A 13,476-nucleotide genomic window follows, 5' to 3' on the forward strand; every position below is an offset into this window, starting at 1 on the left:
TAGCAGGTAAGTTAAATGAGATCAGTCACTCAGTGGTTTGGCCAACAGCCCCAGGTTGTCTGCTAGATGCGAGGCCCGGCTCTAAGCATCCTTGAGGAGGTGATTTTAGAAAAAGCAAGCTTAGTGGGATGTGGCAAGCGGTGAATCAATGCAAGTTTGCACACCAATGCTTATGTTTGTAGAGACTCGCACCGCTGTGGGTGTGGGAGGACAGACATACCACACTGCCCTATTTTGAGGATCCTGTTATGATGCATCTGATGAATTTAGACTAAAACCCACTTATTCAGGGGAGTTTGGGACATAATACAGCCCATAATATATATATATGCACACACTGTCAGTGTGACCCTGGGCTGTTTTTGCTGGAACAAGGTCATTCTTTGCAAGTCTTTGGGAAGACCAGCAAGTAGGTGATGTTTCTTCAAAGAGAAGGCACAATTAACCAAACTCCCTCTCATTCTGAGAAAACTTGCCATGGAGTCCAAATAACACCCCCATGCTTTTTCAGTAATGGAACCCCAATATTTTATTTTATATGTGGCCCAACTTCTTGGTTCTCTGAAAATGCCCCGAGAAGCCCTTGACTGCAGCCACATGGAGAGAAGGGTGCTGGAAACAGCACTTCACTGCAAATCGCCTAGCCTACTGCAAAGTGTATACTTAGTTAATGCAATTAAACAACAAACCGCAGGGGCGTGTGGAGATCTAAATCTGGTGTAGCAGCTTTGGTACAAATGCTGTTTTGGGGGCTACTGGAGTCAAATTCAAGCAGAGGAGAGGAAGAAGTGGGAGAAATGGGAGCGGGCTGAGGGCTGGGTGGAACTGGCTGAGCCGAGACAGGGCAGATTTGGAAACGCTGACAGGAGGCAGGAAGCCAAGGAAGCAAGGCCGGCAGGCTCCGCAGCCCCGGGTGAGGATGTTCGGAGGCTTGGTGGGGACAGGGGCCAGCCGGCTCCGGAAACTGGGAGGGCGGCTGAGACTGCGGGTCCGGGGCCTTGAGCTGCACCAGATCGGGGCGCGCCGAGGCGCCGGCGCGTTGTGCCCTCCTGTGGAGCGCAGGAAACGCTGCGAGGGCGAAGAGGAACAGAAAGTGACTGGTCCGGGGCCTGGGAGAGTCCCACGGAAAGCCTTTCTTGGACAGGCCAGTGCCTCGGCCTTGTCCGCTGCCTCTCCTTCCCGCCTGGAGCTTCTTTCTTTGACTTTATCTCATCCCAAGCCCCTCTCTTGGGCGTGCTTACCCTGGGCCCCGGGGCATGCCGCCCGCTTTCCCAGCTCAGCCTTGGTCCTCTCCTAGGCCCAGTGAGTTGAGCCAGCCGTGTTGCGCGTCGGGCTGGAGGGCGCAGTAGGGGGAAGGGCAAGGCGGCCTCACGCATCTGGGAGATGCAGTTCTGATCAGAATGCGCCCTAATCTGTCCTGGAGTGGAGGCCACCTAGTCTGTGTCTAGGGGCAGGGGGAAGTGACCGAGCCACCCTTTCCCTAGTGGGCAGGCTTCGAACCTGCGCGCGCATGCACTCCTGAAAAAGCCACCGGCGAAGCAGCCTCTGCACCCTTAAAGGGTCTGAAGCCTCTCCTCTAGCTCAGAGAGGTCCCGCCGCCGTCCTCCACCTGCCGGGAAATCCGAGCTGTTCCTTCAGCATTGGCGGCTGGCAAAGCTCCCTCCTCCCCGCCCGCCAGCCCTTCTCAGCTCTGCACGCCCCCCAACTGGCTCCCGCCCGCTCGAGTCACCTCTTCCGCGCCCCCGCCCTTCTCGAGCTCGCGCCCGCCCCCCCCCCCCCCCGCGCCTCTTCTGCCCGCCCTCCTCCTCCTCCCCTTTCCTCCTGCCCTCCCTTCATTCCACAAGTGTCGCTTCGCTCTCTCCAGCGCACTTGGCGAGCTGGAGAGGTGAGAGGGATCCTGCGAGCGGGAGCGGAGCGGCGAGTCCGGAGCCGCTGGCCAAAGGCAGGCGCGCACAGACAGACTCTCCCCGGCTCTGCGGCCCCCGCCTCCCCCTGGAGCCGGCCGGACCTGCACCCCGCGCTTGCCCCCGCTCATCCTTCCCCCGCCCGGCCCCGCGCGCTCCTCCCCGGCCGGCCCCTCCGCGCGCGGCGCGCTGGAGGCGAACGCGGGCTGAGCCGGGCGCAGTGGCCGCCGACCACCAAGCGCCCCGCGCCGCTCCCTGCATGTGCGGCCCGCAGCGGCTCGCAGCCCCCGGCAGCAGCCTCGGCAGCTTCGGCCGCGTCTCGAGAGGCGGCTGCAGCGGCTTCAGCGGCGGCCGAGCGGCCGAGCCCTGGCTGGGAGACACGATGCGCCGCGTCCTCCGACTGCTCCTTGGCTGCTTCCTCACCGAGCTGTGCGCCCGCGTGTGCCGGGCGCAGGAGCGAGCGGGGCACGGGCAGCTGGCGCAGCTGGGCGGAGTGGTGGTGCTGGCGGGGGGCAACCGCTCCGGGGCCGCCTCCGGAGAGGCCGGCGAGAGCGTGGGGGTCTCGGATGCGCCCCCGACTCGGGCGCCCACGCCGGACTTCTGCCGGGGCTACTTCGATGTCATGGGCCAGTGGGACCCGCCGTTCAACTGCAGCTCAGGCGACTTCATCTTCTGCTGCGGGACTTGTGGCTTCCGGTTCTGCTGCACGTTTAAGAAGCGGCGACTGAACCAAAGCACCTGCACCAACTACGACACTCCTCTCTGGCTCAACACGGGCAAGCCCCCCGCGCGCAAGGACGACCCCCTGCACGACCCCACCAAGGACAAGACCAACCTGATCGTTTACATCATCTGCGGGGTGGTGGCCGTCATGGTGCTCGTGGGCATCTTCACCAAGCTGGGACTGGAGAAGGCACACCGGCCGCAAAGGGAGCACATGTCCAGGTGGGCTGCCACCCCCCCCTCTGGGCGCCGCTTCCTCTTCTCTCGCCTCTCCACCTTTCCCCAGGCAATGGCGCTCCTCCGCACCCTAGCCTCTCCGCTGGGAGATGTCACCCGGGAAGCCAACTTCGGCTCGGGGCGCGGAGAGGGGGCGCTGGGCTCAGCGCAGGTGTGGATATGAGCGTATGTGTGTGCGTGGGGGGTGGGGGAGGGTCTGTGCCCCCCTTGCTGCCCCCTCCCACCGAGGATTGAAGCGGACTGAGACCTACAGCCTGGGAGCTCGTGAACCCAGAAGTCTTGGGTTTGGGGGATGGGTCCACCACTCGGATTCCAGATACTAGCCTCTGGGTAAACACGGGCAGGCGAGCCCGAAAGGGAAGGGGGCGTGTGTGAGCCCGCGCGCGCGTGTGTGAGGGAGGTAGGGAAAGAGAGGGATTGTGTGCTGCCTGCAACTCGTAAGGCTCGCGAAAATGAGGCGAGGGAGGTGGAGGGTGCGGGGAGAATAAAAGCGTTGCTTGGAACGGCCGCTTCGCTTTTTCCGAGCTGGCAGGTCACAGAAATTGGGACCTCAGTTGCCCTCATCCCTTCACCCCCTCGCTTCTTTCTCCTGTCACCACCCCACCCCTCCTGCGCCCTGCGCCTCTGCCGCGTCTGGCGTGGACTCCGAGGGGGCCGGAGCCCGGGCTTACCTCCCAGACATCCAAATTTGTCAACTTTCCCGTTTGCCGTATTCATTATGCAAGTCCCAGCACGAGCAAGTCGCAGCAGATGGGAGAAGGCATTTGGGGATTAATGGAGCTATTTGCCTTTTGCTTTTTTTAAAAGTGTCTAAATTGGTTCGCACAACCCAGTAACTTTGAAGGCGGAGGACGCAGCCGCGAGGGCGCAGTCCCCAGACCCGGGAGAGACTAGGGGCTGGTGGGGGCTGGAGAGCGGCAGGCGGCCTGCGAACAGCAGGATGGCTGGGGCTCGAGCTTTCTCCTCTTTACTGCTGTGGGCAACGGAGTCGCCATGCGTCCCCCTCTGCATTCCCCCCGCCCCGCCGCCACACACCTCCTGGTGCCTGTGTGTGCGCGTGTGTATGCACGCGCTCCGAGCGCCTGCCTAAAAATCTGAACAAAGACCCACCAAAAATAGGCGAAGGAACATCACCACCTCTCTAGTAATTATTTTCTATTTATACGCAGAGTATCCGATGATTTTTTTTTTCGCTTGGGGGAGAGATCTTGGGGAAGAGGTGAGGAAGTTCCTCTCTGTTTAGGTCAGCAGGGAGGTGTGCACGGACGGGGAGGTATGAGGCACAGAAGTCAGCTAAGGGGATTTGAACAGCCCTTATCTACTAAAAGAGTTAAGGCGCCGGCCCCGCCCACCTCCTGCAACCCCCAGGTGTCCTGTTGCCAAGCTCACCGGCTGGGTGGCTTCCCTTGCCCGCAGTCCCTACGGATTCACGCGGTCTGGGTTAAGGTGCGGGAGAGAGGGAAGCCGACTGCCGCAGCGGGTGTTGCCTTGGTAGGGAGAGATTCACGGGGGATAGGTAGGCTGCCTTGGAGATTCGGGTTAATTCCTCTGCTGAAATCTGCACCCAGCCCTTTGCTTGCACGCCAGCGCTTAAAGGAGACCTTCTTGGTGTTTGGTTGGGGGATGGGGGAGGGTTGGAGGGAAGGATGGACGCGGGAAGGTGATGATAGCTTCAAGCCTTCTTTGATCTGGGTTTTCCTGTTGAGACAGCACGCCTCCCCATACCATACCTAAGTGCTGTTGGGGTGTGTGGTGGGGGGAGAATCTCTCCAACTCAGCCTGTTGCAGCCACGCTCTTCTGCAGGTGCCAGAAAGGTCCGCTTGGAGTCTTGATCTAGGGGTACCTATACTCTGGTAACAGAGCCTCAAACCCACATTCTCCTTGTAACATTTTGAGAATTCCAGAATGGAGTGGAGTGCAAACTCCTGAACAGAAAGAATCATTGGTTGTTTCTGGCAGTTTCTGTGGTATGGTTTTCATCCTAGCTGCTGCTCAGGATCACCTGGAATGCGTTTTCAAAAAGTCCTGTTGCCAGGGGTCCTACCTTTGACTATTTAAATCAGAATCTCTGAGTTGGGCCTGAGCATCTGCACCTTTGTAAAGCTCCCTGTGCTTTCCACTTGCAGCAACCACTGTTACAGAAAAGGAACTAACATTTGTGGAGAACCGGCCTGGGTGCCAGGCACTGTACTAGTACCTTTTCTCATTTTGTTCTCAGTTCACCTACCCTGTAAGATAGGCACTACTTTGATTCCCACTTACATATGAGAAAATCATGGCTCAGGTTGCATGCTGGCTTGTCCAAGGTCACACAGTTTGGAAATTGTGCAGCCCCCAGGCCTCTGGTCTCAACTGTGTCTGGGGCAGATGTCAAGACTAAGGACACATTGCTGTTCCCAGGTCACACATGCTCCTGGTGACCCGTGCATTTGTGTTTTCCCAGAATAGGCCTCTGTGATGTTGGTTTTAGGACTCAGCGTCTTGGGCACATTGCTTCTTTCCTTCTGGGCTGATGAGGACAGAAAACGGGAGAAAGGCAGCAGTTCCAGGAGGATGTGGGGGCTCTTACACATCATGTTGGAAGAACTGTGCAGATGCTCATTCAGCAGCTACATTCAACCTCTATTGATTGGAAGAAGTGACCACAAATGGTGGCCAGCTACAGTTCCCAGACCATGCAGACATGTTTTGTTTGTCTGCAGTGTATTTCTGTTTATGTATGCTGATTTATGTTTTTGAGCAGTTCTCAATTTTTTTTTCTACTGTGAAACATTTTAAGTATACAAAAATCCTGGGGAGAATAGTAAAAACGAACTCTAGTGTGTCCTTCCTGCTAGAGCAGGGCTCCTCACCCTCCACACTGTTGACATTTGGGGCTGGATCATCCTTGGCTGTGGGGAGTCATCCTGGGCACTGTTTCCTTGGATTCTACTCATTAGATGCCTGTAGCACCCACTCCACAACACAGTTGTGACAGTAAAAAATGTCCTTGGACATAGCCAGATGTCATGTGGGGACAGGATCACCTCTAGCTGAGGACTGCTAATCTCAATTGAGCAATTGCTGTTTTTTTCATATTTGCATATTGCTTTCTCTCCATATACCCTCCCTTCCTCCTCCATCCCTCTTCTTCTCTCCCTCCTTCCTCCCTCCCTCCCTTGTTGGCTCCTTCCCTCCCTCTCTTTTTTCTCTTTGTTTTTTTTGGCTGAAGCCTTTGAAAATAAGTTGTAGACCTGACACTTTGTCCCTAAATACTTAAGCAGTCATTTGCTAAGAATAAGGATATTCTCCTACCTAACACAGTTCCAGCATTACAGCCAAGAGAAAGAATAAAAATTCTATAACATCAACAAATATCCAACCATATTAAAAACTTCCCAGTCATATGAGAAATGTTGTCTAGAGTTTAGTTCTTCAAACCAGGATCCAGTCAAGGCTCACTGCAGTTGGCTGTGAAATCTCTTTAGTCTCTATTATATATGGTGTTTTAAAACCAACATAGAACCAATTGCCAACATTTAAGAGCTGGGAGATTTCACACAGAAATCCAGATTTCTGATTTCTCTGAAGAAATCGGTATGTCTGGTGACATGGCTTGCATTTTTACATGGCAACTGTTGGCTGCCTCTGAGTGGTGACACTCCCTGCCACCCCCTTTTAAGAAGCCCTCAAGTTTATCTAGGCAGCCACCCTCACCTAATTCACTTAGGTTATATTATCTGCAGTCCATGAAGACGTGGTCAGGCTGATCTTAGCAGCATAGGCTCACGTCAGATGGCCTGAGATTCAATCCCAGCTCAGCTTGATGCTTTTGCTATTTTGCCATAGGCTCGTGTGTAAATTCTCATTTAATGTCAGGTTCCTGCCCATTGAGATGGGCCTTATGATAGTTTGCCTTGTAAGAGGCGCAGATTGCTTTCCCAGAGGATGAACAAGCCCCTGGTGAGTGGAGGACTTGGACTTCAAACCCAGACAATCTGAGGTCAGCACATAGGTCCTTGACCACTAGGCTGCACTGCCTTTGAGCATGACCAGGCAGGATTTTATTTTTGTCAGATCATAAAGTGGTGCCCTGCAAATAACAGCACATGCACTGGGGCTAGTTCAAGAAGTCACTGTAAGATCAAGACTAGGAATGTTTTCCTCATCTGCCCCTGGCAGCACCAGACCTCTTGACAGAGGCATTGATGAGAAATGACCTGGGAGGCAGGAACATGTGTTTGAACTTACCTACACTTGAAGCCAGTAGGGAACACATGTCATTATTTTGCCCACCTTCAAACAGCATCAGAAATCCAAGTGGCAAATTATATAGTACAGTGTCCTGTGTGTTTTTCAAACACGCTTCAGAAGAGCTGGAGTTCCTTTGCAAAGAAATGGCATCAAGTAACACATGTTCCTGCTTCCCTTGCCTTCTCTCTCTTCTTCTAGTTTGCCTTCCACTTTCCCCTCTTCCTGCACATTTGTGGTTTTTCCTGCAGCTCCAACCAGCTCCCAGACTGGAGAAGTCCATGCATATACTATTGGCTACAGAAAAGCCTCTAAAATGGTTTTTCCTTCTTTGTTTGCTTCTCTTTGGACATTGAGTCCTTGCATTTTAAAAATCACCTTCATTGGGGTGTGATTTACACAATAAAAAGCACACATTTTAAGTGTGCAGTTTTATGAGCTTTGATAAACATCTACACCAGATGTAAGCACTACTCCAGAAAGTTAGCCATGCCCATTGCCCTTGAATTCTTGAAAAATAAACGATGCTTCTGGTGCAAGAGGAAATACTCACTCAGGAATCCTATTCAAGTGTGTAAAAGTCAGAACAGAGTTTAGACCTTGGGACCCCTGGAAGCTTTGAAGCAAGATGCCGAGATTCTGAGCTCTGTTCAGAAATGCTGGGGTCTTATATTTGCTCATTGTAACTGGGAAGAAAAGGGATGCAGCATTTTCTTTTTGTTCGTCAAATATGCCAAGCTCAGGGCTGCCTTGGAGCTGTTGTGTTTGCGTGGTTCAAATTCTTTTCCACAGGACCTCATGTCTCTGGCCCTTCTTATCATTCAGGTCTCAGCTAGAATGTCATCTTCTATTAGAAGCTGTCCCTGACCGCCCAGGCTTAGTTAGTGCCACCCCCCACCTCCTGCCCCCTCCAGCCCCTCAATCAGTGTTGTTTGCGTCATTTCACATCACAGTTTAAAATTAATGGGCTAATTTATTGGTTTACTACTTTATTATCTGTCTCCTTCCATCACTGTTCACAGTAAGGAGTTCAGAGACACTATGTCTCTTCTACAGTTGTATTCCAAGTGCCTAGAATAGTGTCTGGCACCTAGGAGTTCTGGTTTCTGACATCCTGGTTCCCATGGCATAAGAAAGTATCTCCTCATTCATTCATTCACTCATTCAGCTTGTCATTCAGGTCTTTATTGAGCACCTGTGGTACACCCAGCCCTGTGCTGAGAGCTGTAAGAGAACAGTGTATAGTATGGATACAGTTCCCACCCTCACAAAACTAACAGTCCAGTGGTGGGAGGCAGGTAACCCAAGTAAACTGATCCTATGTTTCACCTTTGAAATTGCCAATATTCAGTCATCTTTGACCTCAACAATACTGATGTTTCATCCTAATTGTTCTGAACCAGGTTAAGGGATATCCAAGAAAGGTGTGGTTTCTTCAACAACAAAAAATCTGTATTAGGGTTCTTCAGAGAAACAGAACCTATAGGAGATATATATTAAGAGATTTGTTGTCTGGCATTGCCATTGGCAAGTACGAAATCTGCAGAGCTGATGTTCCAGTTCAAGTCTGAAAGCTGCTATAGCACCAGGAATAGCTGACATTCCAGTCTGATGGCAATCGGGCTGGAAAATTCTCCTTTTGCTCAGGGGAGGGTCAGCCTTTTGTTCTAGCCAGGCCTTCAACTGACTGGGTGAGGCCCACCCACCTTATGGAAGGCAGTCTGCTTTACTCATGCTAATCATTTTAACGGTAATCTCATCCAAAAGCACACCCACAGACACATTCAGAATCATGTTTGACCTAATATTTAACCACCCTGGGTCCCTGTCAAGTTGACACATAATATTTACCATCGTAGTGCCTTTTTGACCTTGCTACTCAGTGTGCTGGTAACCAGCAGCATCTTCATCATCTGGGAGATTGAGCAGAATCTTGGGCCCTGCCTCAGAATTACTGAAACAGAAATTGCATTTTTAACAAGACCCTTTGGTAATATATGCATTAACGTTTGAGAAGTGTCCAGATTCGGTGTCACAAATAAATGCCAAATCCTTGGGCATTTGTAGCACATAGTTGGTTTTTTCCATTAATAAAATTTTTTGGACATATCCTTATTTCTAATGTTCTTTTGTATGTACTTGAATATATGCACATTTGCTTTACTAATAAGTATATGCACACAATGGTGAAAAAGTATTAGATACCTTATAAATACACATACAGAAATTTTAAACTGAGTAGAAGGTGAAATAAATATTTTAAAATTCGTCAGTAATCACGATGACTTCACACAACCATTAGCTAATATTCAGTGTTCACTGAGGATTAAATTCACCATTAATAAGTAAACACATAGTTTGATTATTCCTTACGAGAGTTGATTGTTTTTGGCTGACTTTATTTTGATCTGAATAGATCATCATTGTTTTAAACTTCCATTGAAAAGAAGGGAAGAGTCAATTCTACTCTTTTTTTTTTTTTTTTTTGTGCTAGCCACATCAGTATTTTCTTCTGGCTTTGGTTTTGTTATGGGGGATACATATTATGAGGGATATAATTTTCTTTTACATTTTTAAAATTGTGTGTCATTGATAATACAATATTATATTGGTTTCAGATGTACAACATAGTGATTTGACAATTAGATGCATTATTAAATGCTCACTGTGATAAATATAGTTACCCTAATCACTAAAGATATCACAATCTTATTGACTAAGTCGCCTATGCTATACTTTCATTCCCGTGACCTATTTATTTTATAACTGAAAGTTTGCAGTAATTTCACCTATTTTGCCTGTCTTCTATTATGGGGGATATTTTTTTTTTTTTTTTTTTCTCTTTTTTTTTTTTTTTTTTTGAGAGGGCATCTCTCATATTTATTGATCAAATAGTTGTTAACAACAATAAAATTCAGTATAGGGGGGTCAATGCTCAATGTACAATCATTAATCCATCTCAAGCCTAATTCTCGTCAGTCTCCAATCTTCTGAAGCATAACGAACAAGTTCTTACATGGTGAACGAATTCTTACAGAGTGAATAAATTCTTACATGGTGAACAGTACAAGGGCAGTCATCACAGAAACTTTCGGTTTTGATCATGCAATATGACCTATAAACCATCAGGTCAAATATGAATATTCATTTGATTTTTGTACTTGATTTATATGTTCATCCCACATTTCTCCTATTATTATTATTATTTTTATTTTTAATAAAATGCTGAAGTGGTAGGTAGATGCAAGATAAAGGTAGAAAACATAGTTTAGTGCTGTAAGAAGGCAAATGTAGATGATCAGATGATCAGGTGTGTGCCTATGGACTAAGTATTAATCCAGGCTAGACAAGGGCAGCAAGACATCCACGGATGCAGAAGATTTCTCTCAAAGCAGGGGGGGTGAGGTTCTGAGCCTCACCTCTGTTGATCCCCAAATTCTCACCTGATGGCCCCCCTGCGACTGTGCCTGTCTTAGGTTGTTCCTCCCTTGAGGAATCTTACCCGTCTCTGGCTAACCAGTCATCTTCCGGGGCCATACAGGGAAATGTAAAGTTGGTAAGTGAGAGAGAAGCCATATTGTTTGCAAAGGTTAGCTTTTTACTTCTTTGCAGATTTATGCCCTGTGGCTTCTATGCCCAGCACTTGTCTCGAGGTATCTTTACCACCTGGAGGAATTATGATACTCGGTAAATTCGATATGAGGCACGAATTCTATTTAAAGTTTGTAATTAGGAAGGAAGAAGAAAAGCTATAGATGTAGCATATGAAGGAAACTTGGGAGGATTGATTATTTCTTTGACATATCTTCTTGTATAGTACCTTAAGTATGTATAGGTTTTAAACTACTAACTAATTTGCACACACATATTAACATAATAGGAATACGGTGACATAAACAAAGCAAATCTATAATTACCAGCCATCTCCAGTGAAGCCAAGAAAACCATTTAGGCACCCTAGGCATTTGTGAAAATTTATCTATGATATGATGGATATTTTCCAACTGTACTTGAACCATCAGACAAATTAAAGCAGCCCATTTCTGGGATCTGTTCACATCCCATATGTTCTTTTAACCATAGATAGTCTATAGTCATGAGATTTTGGGGTGCTACAACTTGCACCCCTCCCAACTCCTGGTTGAGTTCCAACAGTACAGATCCAGTCAAATTCGTTGTCTCACTGTATGCACATGCCAGCCTAGACATCTCCCTCCTCCTTCTTATGGCAAGTCCAGGAGACGGTGGGCTGGATGCAGCCACAACCGCAGCATCGTCCGGATTATGGGGGATATTTTTAAGCCACAAGTTTGCTTAGTGATTCAGGGGTGCATGTAACTGCAGTGCTGCCAGTCACCCTCCCTGGTCTGGTGTACCCAGTTATCACCATCTGACATGGGTGGTCCAAGTGAGGGTGCCAGCATCAACACACATACCCAATCGATTTCTCATTTCTAGTGAATGAAGATCATACACAAAGAAGATCTTGCATTTCCTTCTCCATGCCAATTCACTGTATGCAGTCCCTGGAGTGAGTGACCCACACCTTGAACACTTCTTGTCCAGGACAGGGAGGTCTCCAAGAATCCCTGTCTCCACTGCATGAGCTGGGAAGGGCTGCTTTGGGGAAAAACATCCTTGTATTTTGGATTGATTTTATGACCCTCAGGAGAAGCCCTGGGGATCTGCAGATGGCAGGGCTGACCAAGTTCATGGGAGCTGTCTTGATTACTTAGCAGGCTCTCCTCTGGAAAGCCTGAATATTTTGGAATCTGGGGAGGACTCCTTAGAGAATCTGGTGAAAGCGATGGCTTCTTGCTTGAGAAAAATGCACAGACAAAATTTCCACTCAATTCCAGAGGGGCTCAGAGATGCCCCGAGGCTCATGATGAAGAACCTGTTCAGAAGCAAAAAAGTCCAATAGAGTTTGGGAGACAAGTGCCCTTTGCCTCAAATGTGCCCCCCCTGCAGGCCCTTCAGGTTTCAGAGCCTGCTTACAGCACAGGGGTGGGAAGGGGCCTGAACTCTGATTTCATAGATGCTCAGGTTTGTATCTCAGTCCCTCCACTGAGGAGCGGTTAACTTGAGTGGTTTTCCACCCTGTAAAATGGCAATGCTAATTCTCACCTTGGAAGGCTCCCCTCCTTGTTCACCGTCTTCCTGCTTTATTGGCCCTCCTGCATGTCCCTTAAATATCTGAACTATTTCCCACCTCAGGGCCTTTGCAGTTGCCACCCCCTCTGCCAGGAATGTTCTTTCTATCATCTTTATGTGACCAACTCCTTCTCACTGTTCAGTATCAACTCAAACATCACCTACTCAGACTTTTCCTGCTCATTATTCCCCTGTAACGGTTTTTAAGAATTTTTTAAAAAATTATACCATTCAGTGGTTTTTAGTATATTCACAAAGTTGAGCAACCGTCACCACTCTCTAATTCCAGAACATGCTTATCACCCTAAAAAGAAAACCCTCACTCATTAGCAGTTACTTTCCATTTCCCATGAAAATCTGCCACCTTGACCATGAAAGGTGTACAGTTCAGTGCTTTTTAGTGTATCACCAGCATCTACTTCCAGAACATTTTCATTATCCCAAAAAGAAACATTAAACAGTACTAGTTCCTGGCAACCATGAATCTACTTTCTGTCTCTGGATTTGTCTCTTCTGAACATTACACATAAATGGAATCATCCAATATGTGGCATCTATGTCTGGCTTCTTTCATTTCATCTCATTCGCGCTGTCGCTTGTATCAGTAGTTCATTCTGCTTTATGGCTGAACAATATTCATTCCATAGAACACATTTCACTTATCCATTCATCAGTTGATCTGGGTTGTTTCCACTTTTTGGCTATTGTGAATAATTTTGCTATGCGCCAGTCCCTTGTGATCATGTTACACTTTTATGTATTTAATTTTGGCAGCCCTTGTTTTTAATTTAATATTTTTTATCCCCTCCCTTAGATCATAAGCTCCACGAAGGTAGAGGTCTTGTGCACTTTATTCGCTGCTGTATGGCACAGAGTAGGCAATAAATACTCATCGAGTAAGTGAATGACTGAATGAATGGAGCTGGTGTTACTCTCCTGTCTCTTAGCAGACTTAGTCTTTTCCTCCTATTCATGTGGAACTTTGACTGGTGTCACATCTGACACGTCTCACCAGCTGTGGTTCTCTGCCCATTGTCTCTTGAGCAACCGTTCCCCCAAGCTGAGGGCCTCTCTTACCCTGATACAGTCTCAAGCTTGAATGTGCAGCAGATACCCCTGGATGACCTATGAAGACACGGATGGCTGGGCACCCCCCTGGAGTTTCTGAGTCATAAGTCTGGTGAATCTGAAAATCTGTATTTTAACAAGGTGCTACGTTACTGCTGG

The 13,476-nt window shown here is 48.7% G+C and overlaps 1 protein-coding gene across 3 annotated transcripts in view; it reads left to right on the top strand.

Annotated features, from left to right (window-relative positions):
* Nucleotides 1-1,831: 1,831 nt before the first annotated feature.
* The window catches only part of SHISA9 (shisa family member 9), a 255,173-nt gene continuing 243,528 nt past the window's right edge, over nucleotides 1,832-13,476 (top strand). For all 3 annotated transcript variants that reach the window (XM_037000414.2, XM_037000415.2, XM_037000416.2), the window contains exon 1: nucleotides 1,832-2,849. In XM_037000414.2, coding sequence (XP_036856309.1) covers nucleotides 2,164-2,849 — 686 coding nt within the window. In that variant the 5' untranslated portion in view covers nucleotides 1,832-2,163. The remainder of the gene's footprint in view (nucleotides 2,850-13,476) is intronic.

Source organism: Manis javanica, chromosome 10 (assembly GCF_040802235.1).
Source record: "Manis javanica isolate MJ-LG chromosome 10, MJ_LKY, whole genome shotgun sequence".
Classification (NCBI taxonomy): domain Eukaryota; kingdom Metazoa; phylum Chordata; class Mammalia; order Pholidota; family Manidae; genus Manis; species Manis javanica.